The sequence below is a fragment of the Salmo salar genome, chromosome 03 (genome assembly GCF_965601325.2).
Source record: "Salmo salar chromosome 03, fSalSal1, whole genome shotgun sequence".
In the NCBI taxonomy this organism is placed as follows: Eukaryota; Metazoa; Chordata; class Actinopteri; order Salmoniformes; family Salmonidae; genus Salmo; species Salmo salar.
This window is the reverse complement of record NC_138293.1, coordinates 64,574,777-64,596,752: the sequence shown is the minus strand read 5'-3', so window position 1 is coordinate 64,596,752 and position 21,976 is coordinate 64,574,777. Positions and strand designations below refer to the sequence as shown.

The following is a 21,976-nucleotide window of genomic DNA, read 5'->3' as shown; positions in this document are numbered from 1 at the left end:
TTGTCTGTTTAACTCCTTGAATGATTTCAAACAGTATAGGGTGATTCCTCACGAAACCAGGACAAAAACAGACCATGATTTTGGGGGATTTTTACAAACTTTAATCCATAGAAAGGTCCTGTGTGGGAAGGATTATGACAAATATTTGACATTTGTATCAAAGCATAATAGAGAAGTAATGAATCAGGGGCGAAAATCTGATATCAACTTTGGAGGGGACAATTACATGAAATTTTCTCAAGAGCAATTCCTGAGGGGGACACCAAAAGTAGTGCTGTAACACATAGCCTACATTGTAATATGGTAAATGTATATTGAGGAACCAAAGAAATAAGGTGTTTGCCGTACTCCTAACTACCGGTACCCAAAACTACACAACTAATCACAACAGCAATACCATTGCCTTTAACAAATCTTAGTTCAGTCACCAGTTTAAGTTGAGAGTGGGCGTATCCATGGCATTTTCCAATTATGTTCCTATTTTACAAGTCAAAAAAATTGAGAACCTTTCATAATGTTGCCAAACAAAGACTCAACAAACTTACCTGAAACTCCCTGTCTCTGCCAGTCTGTCCCTGCATATCTGTCCCCAACTCTGCTGTCTGTGTGCCATCTGTTGCCTGCTCTGCCTAATGACATCATTGTGAAACATTTCCATTAGAATTTCATTTCTTTCTTATGAACATTTTATCAACTAGTCTTTGAGATATTAGGCTACTAGGGTTCTTACTTTGCGTTTTGGTGTACTGAAAAATACTCTGATGTCCGTCTTTTTTCTGCCATTTTTCCACCTGGTTGGCTACACACACACAGTATGTAGGTTATTTACAGTAGGAGATGGGCTTCTATCATCTTATCTTCTATCATTCTATATGGGCTTCGATCTAAAAGGTAGCTAGCAAATGTGAAACGGATTGCAGTGACAAGAGTTGACAGCTGTATGAGTTCACCATTTACACAACATATGCTGCAACCTTTTGTAATTTTAATCGTTTGTTTCATATTGGCTGGCTTCTAACAATAGCTGAATTTGCAAAGCTAGCGAGCACCAATTCAGTGGTGTTTGCTATAATCTTTGCTACCCAGGTTAAATAAAGGTGAAATAAAATATATAAATAAAAGTTCCCTTGCGACAATTTAGCTTTTACAACGAGACCATTAAATATATTTAAAACAATGGTAGAAGAGAGTGTAGTTCTGTTCAGTTTATCAGTAACCTTATCACAGGGACTTTGAATCACTAACTTACATGCATGCTGATCTTGGAATAAATTGACGATAGCAAAGATTCCATCTTTGACGACGCCACATAAATGGAATAGGTACTAGCTAGCTTAATAGTTAATATTTGCGTGCTAGCTCTGCATATTCAGCTAGTGTGTGTGCGCGATTGACTGGATTAACCTCACGTCAGTTACGTGCATTGAGTGCCTTTCAGACAGTAGATACGACCTCTACGTTACCTCGCAAGCTAAGGAACTGGCAGTGGATCAAACCATTGTGAGGCAAAGGGTGGGGGGGTCGCAATCTTTTGAAACTTAAAAACGTGCTATTAAGTGTCTATAATCAGCACAATTGCTTTCATTGCATATTATTAATATTATTTAAATTACATAGTTATGTTTCAGTGATATATTGGGGGGGACAAATCATATTTTTCCCAGGATGGGGGGGTCGTGTCCCCCCCGTCCCCCCCGTGATTTCCGCCCCTGTAATGAATCAATGTCGGCATATTTATAACAATTTGGCCTTCCCAGGTCTCCTTTAAAGGTGCTACAAATAGGATTTGAGTTTTTTAGAATTGTTGCATTATAATTTCAGAAAATGTCCATAATATAAGTGGCCAATGTAGAAATCGCTGTCATATCCTGGTTACAAATATTCTACACGGTTTGCTCAATTTCAGTAAGTGTTGTAAGCGTTACCAACTGAGAGAATGTGAAAATGGACAAAAAATAGTCACCTTCTGTTGGTGATTTTCAGGATGTGCAGCGATACAAGTTAAAGGAGGGCTGTGATTGGTTACATTTTCTACAGAGAAATTGGTACAGTAGGCAAAGGGCCATAACTTTAAAACTAGCAGTGATCCCACTCTGGAAAAATGATATGCCCATAAAGTATATTATGCTCAACGATATATAGAAATATTTGCCAAATAAATAATTGCATGTTTTCTATATTCATGTTTATATTTTTCAATATTAATACATTAATGTAAGAAAAATCTAAATACTACCCATATATTCAGAGCAAGCAAGTAAAGCTTTATTTGACAAATATTTGCTTTATGGAGTTGGTATTATTTCTCAATTACGCTTTTAGATACAAATGTCAAATAAATGTCAACAATCCTTCCCCCAAAGGACCATTCTATAAAGTAGATTAGATTTCCTTATTTTTTAAAAATGTACTGGTTAAATGAGAAATCACCCTTTAATCTACAATGAGGTGCTGAGAGAAGGACAGTGTACTGTCTAACCATACTCCCAAGTACTTGTATGAGGTGACTACCGCAAGCTCTAAACCCTCAGAGGTAGTAATCACACCTGTGGGGAGAGGGGCATTCTTCTTACCAAACCACATTACCTTTGTTTTGGAGGTGTTACCTAATTAAGGTAAGACAGTAATTCTGCTCATACACTGAACAAAAATACAGTGCATTCGGAAAGTATTCAGACCTCTTCCCTTTTCTACATTTTGTTATGTTACAGCCTTATTCTAAAATGGATTAAAAAAATTCAAGACATCAATCTACACACAATACCCCATAATGACAAAGCGCACGTTTTTTTAAAAAATGTTTGCAAGTGTATAAAAAAAAAAAACTGAAATACCTTATTTACGTGACAATTCAGACCCATTGCTATGAGACTCGAAATTGAGCTCAGCTGCATCCTGTTTCCATTGATCATCCTTGAGATGTTTCTACAACTTGATTGGAGTCCACCTGTGGTAAATTCAATTGATTAGACATGATTTGGAAAGGCACACACTTGTCTATTCAAGGTTCCACAGTTGACAGTGCATGTCAGAGCAAAAACCAAGCCATGAGGTCGAAGGAATTGCCAGTACAGCTTTGAGACAGGATTGTGTTGAGGCAAAGATCTGGGGAAGGGTACCAAAAAATGTCTACAGCATTGAAGGTCCCCAAGAACACAGTGGCATCCATCATTCTTAAATGGAAGAAGTTTGGAACCACCAAGACTCTTCCTAGAGCTGGCCGCCCGGCCAAACTGAGCAATCGGGGGAGAAGGACCTTAGTCCGGGAGGTGATCAAGAACCCGAGAGTTAATCTGTGGAGATGGGAGAACCTTCCAGAAGGACAACCATCTTTGCAGCACTCCACCAATCAGGCCTTTATGGTAGAGTGGCCAGATGGAAGCCACTCCTCAGTAAAAGGCACATGACAGCCTGCTTAGAGTTTGCCAAAAGGCACCTAAAGGACTCTCAGACCATGAAAAACAAGATTCTCTGGTCTGATGAAACTAAGATTGAACACTTTTGGCATGAATGCCAAGCGTCACGTCTGGAGGAAACCTGGCACCAGCCCTACGGTGAAGCATGGTGGTGGCAGCTTCATGCTGTGGGGTTGTTTTCAGTGGCAGGGACTGGGATACTAGTAAGGATCAAGGGAAAGATGAACGGAACAAAGTACAGAGAGATCCTTGATGAAAACCTGCTCCCGAGCGCTCAGGACCTCAGATTGTGGCAAAGGTTCGCCTTCCATCAGGGCAACAACCCTAAGCACAAGGCCAAGACAATGCAAGAGTGGCTTCGGGACAAGTCTCTGAATGTCCTTGAGTGGCCCAGCCAGAGTCCAGACTTGAACCCGATATAACATCTCTGGAGAGACCTGAAAATATCTGTGCAGCGACGCTCCCCATCCAACCTGACAGAGCTTGAGAGTATCTGCAGAGAAGAATGTGAGAAACACCCCAAATACAGGCGTGCCAAGCTTGTAGCATCATACCCAAGAAGACGCAAGGCTGTAATCGCTTCAAAAGTTGCTTCAACAAAGTAGTGAAAAGGGTCTGAATAGTTATGTAAATTTGATGTTTTATAATTTTTTTGTATGCAACATGTAAAGTGCTAGTCCCATTTTTCATGAGCTGAAATAAACAATCCCAGAAATTGTCCATATGCACAAAAAGCTTATTTCTCTCAAATTTGGTGCACAAATTTATTTACATACCTGTTAGTGAGTATTTATCCTTTGCCAAGATAATCCATCGACCCTACAGGTGTGGATAATATCAAGAAGCTGATTAAACAGCATGATCATTACACAGGTGCAACTTGTGCTAGGGGCAAAAAAAGGCCACTTTAAAATGTGCAGTTTTGCACACAACACAATGCCACGTCTCAAGTTGAGGGAGCGTGCAATTGGCATGCTAACTGTAGGAATGTCTACCAGAGCTGTTGCCAGAGAATTGAATGTTCACGTCTTTACCATAAGCTGCATCCAGTGTCGTTTTAGAGAATTTAGCAGTGCGCCCAACTGGCAACCACAGACCACGTGTAACCACGCCAGCCCAGGACCTTCACATCCGGGGGTGGGGGTGCTGAGGAGTATTTCTGTCTGTAATAAAGCCCTTCCGTGGGGGAAAAACTAATTTTGATTGGCTGGGCCTGGCTCCCCATGGCTGCACCCCTGCCCAGTCACGTGAAATCCATGTATTAGGTCCTAATATATTAATTTCAATTGACTGATTTCCTTATATGAACTGTAACTCAGTAATCTTTGAAATTGTTACATGTTGTTTATGTTTTTGTCCAGTATACATTGTGCATATATATGCACATCCAACTTATCAGGTGCAGGACAGAAGAACATATCAAAGACAAAAGGAATGTGCGCAACTCTGGTATGCTCCCATGGTGATTTAATCAGATGCACAAAGACAAAGTTTCAATTAGAGTTGGATCTTCATCAGAATGACTTGAGTGGCAGACATTCCTTTTTTTCCTTTGCATATATAAACTACACATTGGCACATCCAGGCCAAAACGGGAGGTTTAAGAAAATACTTACGTAGTCGCAAGAGTTCCGGAACATCTCTTTAATCGTTTATTTTACATGAGTGCAAAATGTGACAAGCAACCAAATAAACCAGGATTCAGTAATAGACACTGTAGTTACACTACATCTCAGCGTCACTTTATATCCAACTCTACATCGGTTTCTGCTTTCCCAGTAAGGCAGCAATAATTGGCACATGAAGGTATGGAAAAAGTGATTACATTGCACTTAATTTCCCTAACTTAAACGCATTTCAAAATGATAGAGGGACACCATCTATCCTATCACAATTCGCCACAAACAGAAACAAAATATATATTTTCTAATGACATGAAACCAACTTAAATATCATGAAACATCAAACTGATCTGCAGAAATCACTGAAAACACATTGTTAATACTACATAGCTTACTTACAATATAGCAATTTATCAAACTTTGTCATTAAGCTAAACACAACAGCAGACATGTCTTAAAAATTAGAACATTGAGACCAAAGTACACTACATAATTTAACATTTAAATCAATCTAACATTTTCTGTACAAATATTATCTTCAGTGAATTGAAAGGAACAATAATACGAACATCAGAAACTATAAAGGTTCTACTCAAACTATTTACAATACTGCAAATGTTTTTTTTAGGGTTAACATTGTAGAGCTCTGCTGAATTATACACTGAAATCCATGCTGAGAAAATTAATGAGATTACCACAACCCTCCAAGTTGGTGGGAGTCGGCCTTATCCTCCAATTTGTCTGTGGCATGTTAGATACAAAGGATTTCAAAGCGCCAAAGTCTAGAGTTTGAAGTTCCTACTCCAAAGTCAGTTGTGTCTTTGAAAAAAGACTTCAGTTCGTCGGGAGACCCAACAGAGGACTGCTGAGCAAATACCTCAAACACGCAAATGCAAGAGATGGTCCTTGAAGTGTCAGAGCCAGCCATGACGGGCACGATTCCTGGGTTCCCTCCTGAAGTCGTACATTAAATCAGCTCCTGTTTGAAACTCCCATGATTCACAGAGAGCGGAGTACATACTTCAGCGGCCAGAGAAGAGCTCAGTCACTGCTACGATAGAGACTGAACCAGGATCAGGGAAAAGACCAAAATAAAAATTGCATCAGTACCTGCCTTGTCTGAAATGGTTCAGCAGACAGGCTATTTCCCCATAGTATCATGACTAGCAAGGCAGAAACAAAAATCATCTCATAAGGTTATTCAAATCTTCACTCTGTCCCCTTCTTGATCTTTCCTGCATTAATTATTCATTCAATTAACTGTCCAGTGAAAATCTCACTTTTAAAAGTTCATACTCTGTTAACTCGTACCCAAATAATAGTGTGTCGAAAGCATCAATTGGAGAAAAACACTTCAAAAACCTCACCTCAAACTTGTATTTCAAACAGACCGCTAAAAAACATGCTTGCTATTTCATAGAGGATGATGTCATCCTCCTCAGCTGGCCAATCAGCTATCTACTCACATTAATATTTTTACCTCACCATTCTATTGTTGGGGTACGCCGACACCATTCCAACACAGAAAAACTGCATACTTAAAATTTTTTGGAAGGAAAGCTTTCACAAATGTTGTAATTAATTATATATAGATCATATTTCATTGAAATTTGGAAACACTGGACAGTTACTTTAAAACCAGGACTAAAGTAAAGAGTTCATCTTAAAAAATGAAATTAAAGAAGATGAAAATGAACCACACGAATGGATGCCAGGTCTGACAGTGGGATATGCTGTGCCAGTGTTGTCCTGGGTGTGGTGAGGAAATAAAGACATGGATACTCGTGGTGGAGGGCGACTCCTTAGAATTCATCATCAGAGATAATCAGCAGGACTTTGTCAGATTTCTTGGAGCTCTTGCTGCTGCCGCCTGTGCCTGCCTTGCCGTTGTTCTGGCTGGGCTGTACCACCTCCTGGGTGGACTGCTGGGTGTACTGCTGGTAGGCTGGGGAGAAGTTGTGGATGGCATCCTGGACCATGTCCCCAGGGTTCATCGTCTCCTTCAGACCACTGGAGATGCTCTGCATGGGGGCGATGTTGTCTAGAAGAACATAAGACACATTTTGACATGGTCATTTAACTTGTTTATAGGACATAACTTTGATCTGAATATCAAACCATAGCAACATGAGACAACATGAGAAATACAAGAGTAGTTACGCTTATGAAAACTAAATTCATCCATTTTTGAAGACAAGGTGCTGACAGAGACTCATTAGGAAAAACTCCCATGTCCAGAATCACAGTTGATACGAATCTCACTAATGCAAAATCATTGGTTTTAAGACTGTGCTCAGTCCTTGTGCCCAGTGTTCCACCTCATGAGGACCTCTTGTTAGTGTTCCTCTATTCTCAGTGTTGATGGATGAGAGCATAGAGATGACAGAGAGTCTGCAGCAATTCAGTGGGAGTGAGGAAGATGCTTCCTCTCCTCTGTCTACCTTCCCAGTCACTACCCCAGCTGAGCTCCTCCAGCTGTGGGCCAGGCTGATACTTGACCCTATAATACCAGGGTGTCTCATCCAACGTCCCGGGAGCGGTCCGGTGCAGACAGAACCAACGCAGCCTTCCGTTTCAGGGTCAGCGACCGTGCAGTCTAGGCCAGGTCTCTGGAGGGAAGGCGGCACGGCGGAGGGTTCCGCTGTGCTTCAGGGTCAGAGTCGTGGTTAGGCATGCTCTCCTGAGCTTCTCCTCACAGCTGGCCTGTTTTGCAACTAGGGCTGGGGCTGGCCTCAGTCAGGGTTGGAGGAGGACAGCCTGGAGGTATATAAGCCTCCCAAATCTCCACAGGCATTGAAAACACCACATATGAATGACCTTCTGACACTTCCCAGCCCAGGGAGGGTTGGATGGGGCTGTGACTCTACAACTCTCAGCAGCAATATCAAAAGGCTAGACTAGTCTTAATGGGAATCTTTCTGGTTCAGGTAATGTTTATGCAGTCCAGTCACATACTATAGCACTGAATTATGACCTTTGAATTGGTGCTTTGGTAGGAAAGAACAACTCAGTGGGGCATATAAGAAATGTAGCCCCAACACCATGCATCCCTTTGAGAGGGAAAATTAACTTTCAAAACCATACTTTTGGAAACTCCTCAGAGAATAGTCTGGCTTCAGCTGCATTTCATTTACAAGTTTAGACCACAATAAAAATCTAATTTGCTGCTTAACTTTCTGCGGCCTCATTACCATTAGTTTTAAATGAATAGCAACTATAGCAAATTAATAATACATTTTGTACAGGAGCACGAAGAAGGCCGAACATGGGAGAAATCACTATTCATTTTGTCACAAGGTTCTTTTGATCACTCGGCAAGATGAAGAGAACACTTTTACCAGTCAAATGTAATGGGCATGGAAACATTTCACACTTAATCAGCATTTAGCGATTCCGTTTCTTTCTGCATGTCTGTCTCCTATAGCCCAAGGCCTCAGCAGGATTGCTGTTGCAGGAAGGAACGAGCTGAGATGATTGATATCTCCGCAGAAGGCTTTTTCCTTGGTCTCCATTTGTCTTCTGCTCATGTGAAAGGTATTGACGTCAGAGCAGTACCGCTAGTTCCTGCGATTAAGCATATAGAGGCTATGAAATGCTCTTTCTATAGCATGCTGTGCTAGCAACTTTCCTGTGAGCCATGAGTAATGATGAACACCCTGAAGACCGTTCCTCTGCTGACCTCTGGCCTGCCTGGTTCACACTGTTCACTCTGGCTATTTCTCCCTGACGCGTTTCCCATTCCCTGTTTACAGCCAGGGAACGGGACAGAAAACTGCATTGTCACCTACAGGTAACTTCCAAAATAAAGGAAACACTTGAGTAAATGGGGGATACAAAGTATATTGACTTTAAAATAGGGGTCTCAAAGGAGCATAAGGGGTTTAAAGTGTGTGTGTGGGGTCACCAGATCGCAACCCAATTGAACACTTAAGGGAAATTCCGCAGCAGACATATGGTGAGCCATATGTTTGGAACATTGAATTGCAAAGAAATCACAGTATCGAATCACAATACATACAGAATCGTGAGAATTGCAATACATATCGTATCGGCACCCAAGTATGGTGATAATATCGTATCTGGCAATTCCCAGCCCTCCCAATGACCATTTCATCAGCTCCAACAGACACCTCCCCTCTCTATGGACGTGTAGAAATGCAGTTACCGCGTGTCCCTGGAAGTTCGTTCTTCTTCTCCTGGTACACGGTGCAGGTGAAGGCGTAGCGCAGGGCGATAGCAGCGAAGAACATCTCGATGCAGGTGATGAAGTTCTGCCAGCCTGCTGCCACTGTGCCGGCCCCCACCTCCTGGCCGTCGATAAACAGGGCGTTAGGGATGACCCCACAGCGCTCCAGGATGGCCAGCACCATACCTAACAACAAAAGACAACACCTTCATGTGCTACTCCAGTCTAATGTATCAAATACAATGTATTTTGTAGACTTTTCCAACCCCATCAGGGTTTGAATCTGTTGATATTAAGTCAAGGTAAGGGAACAACGCACCCTGCCAGAAGGACAGGAAGATGACAGATTTGATGGTGAGGAATTTGAGCACAGGTTCATAAGGCCTCAGCAGGTCACTGGTAGTGAAGAAGAAGAGGAAGAGAGCGTACAGGGCCAGGCTGACAGAGATGTTGTAGATGATGGTGATGTAGAGGTATCCTCCATTCACACTGCAGAGGGGAACAGGATCAATACAGACATGTTAGTGGGGATCTATGTACATTCCCTTTCTGAATGTAAACACACAATGAGTAGTGCGAGCATGCGAAGGGAAGTTGAAATGGGTGAAATGGAATGGAATGAAAGGTTGTGCTCACTTAAAGTCTCCATCATGATATTTGCCAAAGGCCTGCAGGAGGATGGTGATGACGGCCATGATGGGTTTGACGACACAGAACTGAAGAGTGGCCTAAATGACATCAATACAGGATGGGACATGCATTGAACACAGACAAAACAAGGAACAACGCAGGTGACAACTACTTCATGTTGGTTATTGGATTTGAAAGGTAGCCAACTGTACGTCTTCAAACACTGAGTCATCTATGAAATGAATGAACATTTTGTGGAAATTGTGTGTCTATCAATTTGCATTGTATGATATACTATGTTAAAAATCTCTAAAATATGCATGTATTGACATTATGCCAAAACAATGTACTGTCTGAAGTAATGTTAATGTACACTAAGGGGCATGTGATGGAGTTTCAAGGGTCAGTAGTTTTCCTTACTGGGGCCACCTGCAGACCTTTAAATGGGAAATGATATAGCAACTTTAGGACAGGCCGGTGCTTTTGGATTAGACGTCCTCCTCTTGAAACCCGGAGTAATCTCTAAATGCAGTTATTGATCCCATTCCCTCCAACTTGTCGTCTCACAGAGCCAGAGCAGATATAGTTCTATCCCTTTCAACTCTGCTACCGGAGGGAAGAGAACAGCAAGGTTGTGCTTTGAAACCACCCCACGTAGGAGTCCAGCCAGAACATGCCGAGTGTTAATCAGCTCCCTTTTCTGGACGTCTATTCACTGTTCTGAGGACATACCTTTCAGATCCAATTGCCATCAGGGTAAGACTCAGAGCACAGACTGCATCCCCAAGACACTATGGGGACAGTCAAGCTGACAGCTCATGTTATTTCTCTGTGCTTATTACAAAGCTGCTTTCACCTGTTCTCAGATTGCTTTCATTTTCCTTTTTAACCAGTCAACCTTATCCTCTAAAAAGTGGACAGCCAATTATAATGGCTGTCAATTCGCAATAGAGGAGCGATCTTGATAAAAAAAAAAAAATGTTCAATGAGGTGACATTAAAATAACAAATCACAATTTCCTATTTCCATATTTTCAGAGTGCTTTCATCATCCAAGCAGGGAGGGAGATGGAAACTCACCTGTTTACAGAATCTTAAAAAGCCAATAGAGTAGCTTATTCCACCTAAGCAGCAGGTACCATACATACAGCTCGACCTGGGAATGATAGAAAATGTGTGGTCACAAATGTATCCTTTGAATGTGTACCAGACTTAAAGACATCATTCTAGTGTCCAAAATACAAGACATCATTATCCTTGAAGTCAGACTACCTTAAAACAAGATCAAGATGTTAATTCAAGGAAATTACAGCCTGACCCTGGGTGACTGTAAGACTTGCAATACAAACTGAAAATCCCCAACATTCTGGGTGGGTTTTTTGAAAGCTACTTGCATAGCGTCTAGTATGAGACCATGGTATGGAGGATGGGACTGGGAGCACTCACTCAATGGACTTCCCTCGGATCTCGGACATGATGGCACTCTCTCCCCCGAGGTACTCAAAGGACAGGCTTAGGAAGTTGTAAATCACAAATGCTGTCATGGAGAGAAGGGACAAAGTCACTCACATACATACATTCCTGTACATTATGATGGAATGTTGTTTACAACACTGATACTAGGTTTTGCAAGTGGGGTCATTTTCAAAAACAACAATTCAATGTCACGGGTCAGTCCGTTTGAAAATGGAATCCGTAGTAGGGGGAAACAGCCCCACTGGCCACCCCACCACCATGGTTATTGTTGCTGAGCTGAGGAGTGTCGTGCAGCATGGTAAAAAAAATGTTGCAGTAGATATTGTGCTCTACCGCGCGTGCAATGATGTTGTAATATCACAAACGGGTGTGGCTGTTTCACCATTAATTCTTTACACTCGTGGGAATTAGCCTACATGGATAGGGCTACATTTCTTTCAGAAGAAATATGAAATGCATAACCATGGCAGCAATTAAAAGGGAACAGTTTAGAGATAAAGGGGAAATTATTACACCAAAAGGTGGGGACACAACAGTTCACATGACAACACTGAATCCAGAACATTACATTGTTGATTTTATGTGCATTTTACATTTACTGTACTTTTCACCTCATCTGTTGATTCCGAAATCTGAAAATACTCTTGATACATTCAGTAACATGATGAGAATATTCCTGGAAAATGTGGGGTAGGCGCAATATAATTTAAAAAAAATGACAAGAGTTTGAGTGAGAGGTGGCTACACACCTCTCCAAAGTGTGCACAAGTCATTTCAATGCACTTTTATGACTCAAAGATGAGTCTTCCACTGTAAGGTGCTTTTCGCTCTCCTAGCTGTTCCGTTGAGGAATTAGAGCAAGCATACTTTTAGTTGTTTTGTTTGGACCACAACCCTGCCATCACTCAATTACTGTTGTCGTTCACGCAATCCAAAAACTGACCATTACAAATCACAAATCTGGGTCAGGTGGGCATCATTTGAAAGCCTGTTCTTTTGCCAACATGACGAGCTAAGCTATAAAATATGATCTTACAGTGTTAGGCTTTCACAATGCAATACCGGGAAACAGATCATCATTTTGGTGCGCATAGAAAAGAGTCGTGACTGCATTCAGGTGCGTGTCCCACAGGGGAGTTGTCTTCACAGTAGACAAACAGGCTCGTTCTGTTCACAATAACCCTGGGTATGTCATCATGTAACTGTACATTAAACATAGTGATCATAAACGTTGACACTGTATATGACATGAGTTTTATGATATGGAAATGTGAAGTGCACATTTGGACTCATGGGGGTTTGGCTTGCTTGTATGACATCAAAGCGGAATTTATTATAATCCTCAACTTCTCATCTTTCAAAATACATAGTTCTCTTAATTTACTGCACTTCCCTCACTCAGACAACAAAACATTTGCTAAAGTCGTCCAATTAGTGGGAGGGATGGGAGTGACACCGCGTGGGTGCTCAAGTTCAGCCCGGATGTCATTCAGAACCCATACAGCACTGAAGTGCATGTATAGCATGTTACTGTACAGCCAATGCCTTCCAATTTAGCCGTTTATTGGTGCCCAAATCTGCCATTTCAACCCGTATACAGGTACGAGTGTAAAGGGCTACCGATTCCAGCTAATCTCACTAAATATTCATGTTCTGTCTATAGAAATCATTCCTCATAAATATGGATTTTAGAGATAATTTGTCAATCTGTGAGCATTCTGTGCTGCAGGTAATATTGTGGGCCAGATTGTGATGATAGCACTGTAGAGATCTTACGTCCTAATTTAGAAGCAGTGGAAACTGAAATGAGACTTTGGTGAGAGGGTTTCACTTTACAATAATCATATTTTTTACCAATCAATGTTTCCTCCCCACCGCTAAGAGGCTTGGGATGGTTCTCTGTCCTCCAAATCTTTGGTTGCCATTTCAGGAGGGGTTTAAAAAAAGTGAATGCAGGTTACACTCTCAAGTATCAGGGGCACAGAGTTTCACACTTTAGCCCTGGCCATGCTGACTCAATGCAATGCAACAGTTAATCTGCTTTCGGATGCTGATTTTAAAGAGCAATCTCCACCACCAATCATAAACTTGTCTCAAACACTAAATTCTCTGGTCAATAATGTATGTGAAATACTAATAGTTTTGTCCATATATCAAATTACACTTAAACAATTCTGCATGTGATTCACCTCTGTCATTGTTAAAGTAATAGAGTCTTTTCTTATTGCTTCGGTACATAATGACTATTAAAGAAAGGCTTTTCAGAGTAAAATTCATGAGACATTAATAATTCAATGTGAAGAATAGCTATGAGGAAGATGAACATCTCCTTTATGTTTGAATTAAAAACAACTCTTAACTAGTTTAGTTTGGATTAGAATGATCTCAACTAAAGTACATCCCTTTTCCACCTTTTGCAAAAAATAGAATAGAAAAACCACTAAGCCTAAGAGGAAGAAAGACAGGTCTGAAAGTCTACACGCCCTGGAAACAGAACACCATGAACAATAGGGCCTCTCTGCCCATAGGGAAGCACTGACAGGTGAGGAAAAACAGGTTGGGCCAGTCCGTTTTAGCTTCAATCCTTATAGCCATAATTTTTTTTTCAGAACTCATAATAGGTCTAAATGTCATTACTGGCCAGACAGAACCCGCCCGGTGTCTGACTACTGCCGCCTGTACAGGTGCTTATAGAGTAAACCGCTGTCAGGGCGCTGGCTGAGATATGAGGCAACAGCGAAAGGGAGGAGAAGGGTGGGGTGGTTGGTTTGCCGTACCTTCATAACAGTCTCGGACAGAGTCAAAGTAGACATAGTACTGGTCGTTGCTGATGAAGAGCAGGCTGAGCCAGGAGTCGAACGCATAGATTGGCACGATGAAAAGAATGCGAATGATGTAGCGCTGCTCGTTAGGGACTGTGTAGGACCTCAGGTGTGTGTAGATCTGGAAAAGGGACACAGAAACAAAACAAAAATAGTTATTAAAAAAACCAAGAGCACTGACTAGGCAAAAATGCATTGAGTTATTCAAATCCCAGTTTCAGCCACTAGACCAACCATTATGAATAATTGAGCTAAACCTGACGAGCAGTATTAGGGGGCCAGTGCTTCAAAGAGATGGGTTCTTATGAATAAACGGCACTTCCGTGGAACCCTCTCAAGGCACGATTTGGCTATCACACAGGCCCAACAGGCTTTAGAAGGACAGCATTACAGCATTGACTAAAATATATAAAAAAGGAGTGTCTGTAGGTTTGAGGTCGAGAGGTAAGAAAAAGATAGAGGAGGGTAAAAATGAAAACCCAGAATGATAACACTGCATAATTGGGGTAACAAGGTGAGCGGGATGAATTTCTGCTGATCAAGGCAAAAGCTTGACTGAAAAGTGAATATCTGTGTTATAGGATCAACTCTCCTAGAGATGTGTTACACGGACGTTTTTACACTTGGGAGGGAGAACAGAAAGAAGTAGAGGGGTGCACTGCTTCAAAACGTGTGTCTCAGACTGTTGAATTTGATTGAACTCTTCAATTCCCCTGAATCATTTTAAAACATAATGCAGTATGTGAATGCTAAATGGTGTGGCATGATTCCCTATTCTAGGAACCAACATTTTTCAGAATTGGAGTCAAGGCCATGGGGTGAAGGAAAGTTCAGAGCATCCATTACATAATTAAGTTTGTGAAGCACATAATCAACTACATATTTTCAGGGGCAAATGCCAAAGGAAACTAAAAGCAATGGTCAGAGTTGAGTATTGCAGTTTGATCCATTCAAAGTGGTGCACCATGGCATTTCTTGACTTCAGGTCCACTTACACAGACTCATGCAACATGATTAAATGGCCATTAGAGGTGGCACATTAGAGGCTGGCCAGTGCCAGGGCATGATGCATGTGGCTCTCCTGAGAAGTGAAGCAGGCTGCAGACTGATGTCCTCCATTTCCCCTGAATGGCTGGTGGAAAGACTGCGGTCCTCCAGGCTCCATAATGCTGAGCTGACAGGCAGACAGACAGAGCTGTGCCCTGGGTAATGACTCTGCTCTAGCCTGACTCCGACTCAATACCCTTCTGTCTTAGTTGAGCAGTAACCCAAGTCCATCCCCCAGCTAATTTCAGTTGGTCTGTGAAAAACGTAGAACTCTACCTCATAACACTCCCCAGCCCGCCCCTGGCACTGACAGCTGTGACATACCAAACGTCCATGTTGGAATGAGAAAGTGTGTGGAGTGTCTCGCGTTTATACCAAGCAGTGTCCGTGAGAAAGTGAGAGGGGCGCGCACTGAGCACGACAGTTCTGTACAGAACACCCAGACAGAATGAGAAGACCACACATCACACTGACTATAGTGTGATATCATGACCCTCCTCTCTCCCTGACAAGCTGCCCCGGGAAGTGGGAGGTCTGAACAGTGGAGTGTGTCAGAGAACATCAGTAACACTCCATAGTACTGTAACACCTGGTGCTTTGGACCACAGTGAGCAGACTGGGACATCTAAGATCAGCATTGTCCAGCATACAGTGTTAGTATGCAGAATTGGGAGAGGAGGAGAACTCTCCAGAGACAGTCTTATGGAGGAAAATCTGATGATACACCAGAATACTAAATAAAACCAATCCTGTCAGGAAGGCTGTTTTTAATCTCCCTGCGTGCTTGCCTCATGCAACCCTGCAACTATCTCACAGGCCACATATGTTAATGTCTGGCCTGCTTTGATGGGGAGTGGATGGGAAAACAAAGTACTCCAAAACTAAACAGATGGACAGAACGGGAGACTCCATGGAATGCCAAATTGACAGTATTTTTTGCTTGTTGTGAAAAAAATACAACTCCTTTTATGAACAATGTCAATTTTATAAGACATGTTAAATCTAGTAAAAAAAAAGGGTATGCTTGCTATACCAGAGGTGCGCCTACTTCTGCCTGATGTATTTTCAGTAATAAAGTATGAGCTGATGATAATGTGAAACGTTTCAGAAATGTTGCAACCAGCGTATAGAAAATGTCAGCACATAAACCCTGGGGACAATAATACCATCATATTCCTATCTAGAAATATCGTGATCATCTAAATCTCCAACCAGAGCAGACACAGTGGGACTCCCTGGGGGCTTCCTGTCTATACAGCCGCTAAAGGTTGGATGGACCCATTCTCAGCAGCACTCGGGTTTATCGGTTCATCAGCACAATATGAGAAGAGACGGCTCGCTCCCCAATGCTGAGCAGCATAAAACACACGGGTCCTCCGCTGATTGCCCCTCGCAAAACGTGATCCTCTCCTTTTATTACGACGCTGGAAATGTGACCTCGACAACACCCGCACATCTCTGCTGATAATGCATGCCATTCAAATGTACACCCTCTCTGGAGTTGATGAAACCGCAGTCTGATAAGTATCACCATTGTCTCTACTGAAGGATTACAGCAAGAGACTGAGTAAATAGCAATAACTGAAGAAAAAACACCCTTCAGTAAGCCTATACTGAATGTGAATATAATCATGGCCTTATTATACTTGGTTAAAGTTATATAACTGCTCTGCCCAGCCATTTGATCGATGACGGCTCTGTTTGCACTGTGTCGTTATCAGTGGTAGTCACGGTCAACGGAAGTGCCCGCAAACAGCAACACTAATGGATCACCTAGTAACAATTAAGAAACAATGACACACTATGTACAAACTGTCACTTTACAGATAGGAGCCAATTCACTTTCACACTCAGTCTTGCCTCTCAATGATGGAGACAGTGAGGAGAAAGTAGGTCTGGAAAAACACCTGATACTGGATCAAATGTAGAAGTGAAAAACACAAAACAAAATGTATTGTCTGGCTGGAGTCTTTGTCCTCTGGTAAGGGTGTAGGCAACCCACAACACCTTCCTAGCTCCCGTTACAGATTTGCATTTCTTTGCCTAAAAGCTGAGTGATACTGACAACGCCTGGAGCCATGCTTTTAACTTGGAACGGATTTTGTTTACTAGATTCACATCAAAACGAGTACAGAGGCAGAAAACTGATCAAATGTAACATACCTGATGGCAAGTGAGGAGCAGTGCTGACCAGACGAAGATCCCCGACAGAGCTTGAGCAGCAGTCGTATTCAAGAAGATATCGTGTGCCACAATAGTCCCATTCCCTGTTTGAATTATTGTCATGTTGTATATGTCTGACTTGTTAAGAATTGGAGATGCGAAACGTATGAGAGACTCATTTTGGAGGACTTCCGAGTCCATCGCCATCTCCTCTGAGGTGCTGTTCATCTGAAACAATAAAGTGTTGTTTGGGTAAATGAGGAAGCTTTAGGCCAGGGATCGTCAAATAGATTAAGCCGTGGGCTGATTTCTTCTTGAGTGGATAGTCAGGGGGCCAGAACATAATGACAAATCATTTGTAGACTTCAAATTCACCGCAAGAAGCCCAAACAGATACAATATTTGACTAAAACATAAATTATTTCAAACCTTGCTAACGTTTGAAAATGATCACATATCACTTGGAGCTGGTTTGCAGGTGTTTTTACAGTCTTATGTCCCAAAACATAAATAACTATATATACACACAGTCCATTCAGAAAGTATTCAGAACCCTCTCTTTTTCCCACATTTTGTTATGTTACAGCCATATTCCAAAACAGATTAAAAACAAACAATCATTAATCTACACACCATACCCCATAATGACAAAGTGAAAACAGTTATTTTATGTTTGCAAATGTATAAAAAATAAAAACGTATCTTATTTACGTGAGTATTCAGACCATTTCCTATGAGACTAGAAATTGAACTCAGGTGCATCCTGATTCCATTGATCATCCTTGAAATGTTTCTACAACTTGATTGGAGCCCAGCTGTGGTAAATTCAATTGATTGGACATGATTTGGAAAAGGCACACACCTATCTATATAAGGTCCCACAGTTGACAGTGCACGTCAGAGCAAAAACCAAGCCATGAGGTTGAATGAATTGTCCGTAGCGCTCCGAGACAGGATTGTGTTGAGGCAAAGATCTGGGGAAGGATACCAAAATATTTCTGCAGCATTGAAGGTCCCTAAGAACACAGTGGCCTCCAAATAGAAGAAGTTTGAAACAACCAAGACCCTTACTAGAGCTGGCCGCCGGCCAAACTGAGCAATCGGGGGAGAAGGGCCTTGGTCAACCATCTCTGCAGCACTCCACCAATCAGGCCTTTATGGTAGTGGCCAGACAAAAGCCACTCCTCAGTAAAAGGCACGACAGCCCGCTTGCATTTTGCCAAAAGGCACCTAAAGACTCTCAGACCATGAGAAACAAGATTCTCTGGTTTGATGAAAACAAGATTTAACCTCTTTGGCCTGAATGCTAAGTGTCACGTCTGGAGGAAACCTGGCACCATCCCTACGGTGAAGCATGGTGGTGGCAGCATCATGCTGTGGGGATATTTTTCAGCGTCAGGGACTGGGGGACTAGTCAGGATCGAGGGAAAGATGAACGGAGCAAATTACAGTGAGATCCTTGATGAAAACCTGCTCCAGAGCGCTCTGGACCTAAGACTGGGGTGAAGGTTCGCCTTCCAACAGGACAACAACCCTAAGTACACAGCCAAGACAACACAGGAGTGGCTTCGGGACAAGTCTCTGAACGTCCTTGAGTGGCCCAGCCAGAGCCCGGACTTGAACCCAATCTAACATCTCTGGAGAGACCTGAAAATAGCTGTGCAGCGACACTCCCCATCCAACCTGACGGAGCTTGAGAGGATCTGCAGAGAAGAATGGGAGAACCTCCCCAAATACAGGTGTGCTAAGCTTGTAGTGTCATGCCCAAGAAGACTTGAAGCTGTAATTGTTGCCAAATTTACTTAAACAAAGTACTGAGAATACAGTCTGAGCCAGGGGTCTGTTACTTGAACTATAGAAAGCATTTATTTGGGCTGCAATTTCTGAGGCTGGTAACTCTAATGAACTTATCCTCTGCAGCAGAGGTAACTCAGTCTTCCTTTCCTGTGGCGGTCCTCACGAGAGCCAGTTTCATCATAGCGCTTGATGGTTTTTGCGACAGCACTTGAATAAATGTTCAAAGGTTTTGAAATTTTCGATTGACTGACCTTCATGTCTTAAAGTAAAGATGGACTGTCATTTGTCTTTGCTTATTTGAGCTGTTCTTGCCATAATATGGACTTGGTATTTTACCAAATAGGGGCTATCTTCTGTATACTACCCCTACCTTGTCACAACACAACTGATTGGCTCAAACGCATTAAGAAGGAAAGAATTGAAATGCATTCCAGGTGACTACCTTATGAAGCTGGTAGAAACAATGCCAGGAGTGTGCAAAACTCTCAAGGCAAAGGGTGGCTACTTTTAAGAATCTAAAACATATTTTGATTTGTTTAACACTTTCGGTTACTACATGATTCCATATGTGTTATTTCATAGTTTTAATGTCTTAACTATTATTCTACAATGTAAAAAAAATAAAAACTTGAATGAGTAGGCGTCCAAACTTTTGACTGGTACTATATATATGAACATAAATATAAATGCAACATGTAAAGTGTTGGCCCCATGTTTCATGAGCTGAAATAAAAGATCCCGCCCCCAAAAGAATTCCATACACACAAAAAGCTTATTTCTCTAAAATTGTGTACACATTTGTTTACATCCCTGTTAGTGAGCATTTCTCCTTTGCCAAGATAATCCATCCACCTGACAGGTGTGGCATATCAAGAAGCTGATTCAACAGCAAGATCATTACACAGGTGCACCTTGTGCTGGGGACAATAAAAAGCCACAAAATGTTGTCACACAAAACAATGCCACAGATGTCTCAAGTTGAGGGAGCGTGCAGTTGGCATGCTGACTGCAAAAAATGTCTACTAGAGCTGTTGCCAGAGAATGTAATGTTCATTTTTCTACCATAAGCCAACTCCAACATTGTTTTAGAGAATTTGGCCTCAAAAACGCAGAACACGTGTAACCATGCCAGCCCAGGGTCTCTGCATCCAGCTTCTTCATCTGTGGAATTGTCAGGACAGCTGATGAAATTGTGGGTTTGCATAACTGAAGAATTGATGCACAAACTGTCAGAAACCATCTCAGGGAAGTTCACCTGCATGCTCGTCATCCTCACCAGGGTCTTGACCTGACTGCAGTTGGCAAATGCTCACCTTTGATGGCCACTGGCACGCTGGAGAAGTGTGCTCTTCATGGATGAATCCAGGTTTCAAGTGTACCGGGCAGATGGCAAACAGCGTGTATGGCGTTGTGTGGGCGAGTGGTTTGCTGGTGTCAATGTTGTGAACAGAGTGCCCCATGTTGGCGGTGGTGTTAGAGATCACAGATAGATCTCAGAAACCGTGGGGGGCCAAATACATAATTTGGCCAGTGGCTGCCAGTTGGGGAACCCTGCTCTAGGCTCAGTTGTGGAAAAAGTATGCGATTATCATACTTAATAGAAAATGACTCAAGTAAGAGTGAAAGTCACCCAGTAAAATACTACTTGAGTAAGTCTAAAAGTATAAATAATTTCAAATTCCTTCTATTAAGCAAACCAGAAGGCACCCACCACTGTCTAGGCTACATACATACAGGAAAACATATTATACATTTCCTAAACATTTGCGTGACTGAATCAGAGCTGCTGGTTTATGAAAAAGCGCAGGTTCTATGAGCTGTTAACTTCTTAATAACATAACAAAAACTATAAGATCACAACTACAGTATAAAATAGAGAGATATATTTGGTCGTATACAAATGTTTGCAAGGGTTGAAATGATTATGTTTTAGGCTTCTTGCGGTCAATGTGCTATCTACAAATTATTTGTAATTATGTTCGGGTGTTCTGGCAGAGGGGGGATTATCGGCACAACACCCGTCCATGACCACCCGCTCATGAAGAAAATCGTCCCGCGGCTGAATCTACAGTAGTTGATGAGCCCTGTGATAGGCCTATGTGAATTATCAAGAACAAAACATCCACAGCCTTAATAATCTGTTTTAGAAACCTGTTGCACGGGCAAGTCATAGGCGTGTAGGCTATGTCCAAACAAATATTTGTAATTACTTAGTTATATGTAGGCTACATAGGTAAAATACGGAGGTTTACCTTAGCTGTCTGTAGACTCGATGGCCTTGACCTAACGTTACCGGTATATCCACTTTGAGCGAAATAAACTTCAAATGGAACGGGCAGGTATAAATCGTGCCCTTTCTCAAAAATACATTTGGAATGGAACAATTAATAGAAATAAAGATGATTTAGCTGATGATATCGAATACCATTACCAGTGAGCTTGCTGAGAAATGGCTTCCTTTCAAAAGGTACGAACGAAGGATTCAATACTTCCTTGTTGTGAAGACAGGTGTAATGCGAGTTCGAAGTCCACAGAGTCGGTGAAGGGTGAACTGACTCAGTCAGTGTAGGTTATTCGAATAAAGGAGGATGTAGGCCTATGTTTTAATTAATGTTCAAATAAAAGCGACACAGATAATACCGAGTATATCCTCTCTGGACTATTGCCCCTTCTAAATAAACTGCAACATCGGGGATTTATTCATTGCGCTGTTTCTGTTTCAAAACGTTTCGTCGCAACAGAAACCGTTTAAGTCAAAGGAAAAGGTTTTGCAACGAAAACGTGTTTCAATTGGATAAATCCAGATAGGTCCCTCCCA

General features: G+C 41.9%; 1 protein-coding gene across 2 annotated transcripts; it reads right to left on the bottom strand.

The window, feature by feature from the left end:
* Positions 1-5,045: 5,045 nt before the first annotated feature.
* Positions 5,046-21,949, bottom strand: tmem184a (transmembrane protein 184a). Of its 2 annotated transcripts, none has more exons than XM_014192949.3 (9): positions 21,590-21,949; positions 17,362-17,589; positions 14,107-14,272; positions 11,300-11,390; positions 10,934-11,009; positions 9,861-9,952; positions 9,544-9,713; positions 9,204-9,410; positions 5,046-7,079 (listed from the first exon to the last, which is right to left on the bottom strand). In XM_014192949.3, the coding sequence occupies exons 2-9, from the start codon at positions 17,587-17,589 to the stop codon at positions 6,841-6,843; spliced, it is 1,269 nt and encodes a 422-aa protein (XP_014048424.3). In that variant the 5' UTR covers positions 21,590-21,949; the 3' UTR covers positions 5,046-6,840.
* Between the last annotated feature and the right edge of the window lie 27 nt (positions 21,950-21,976).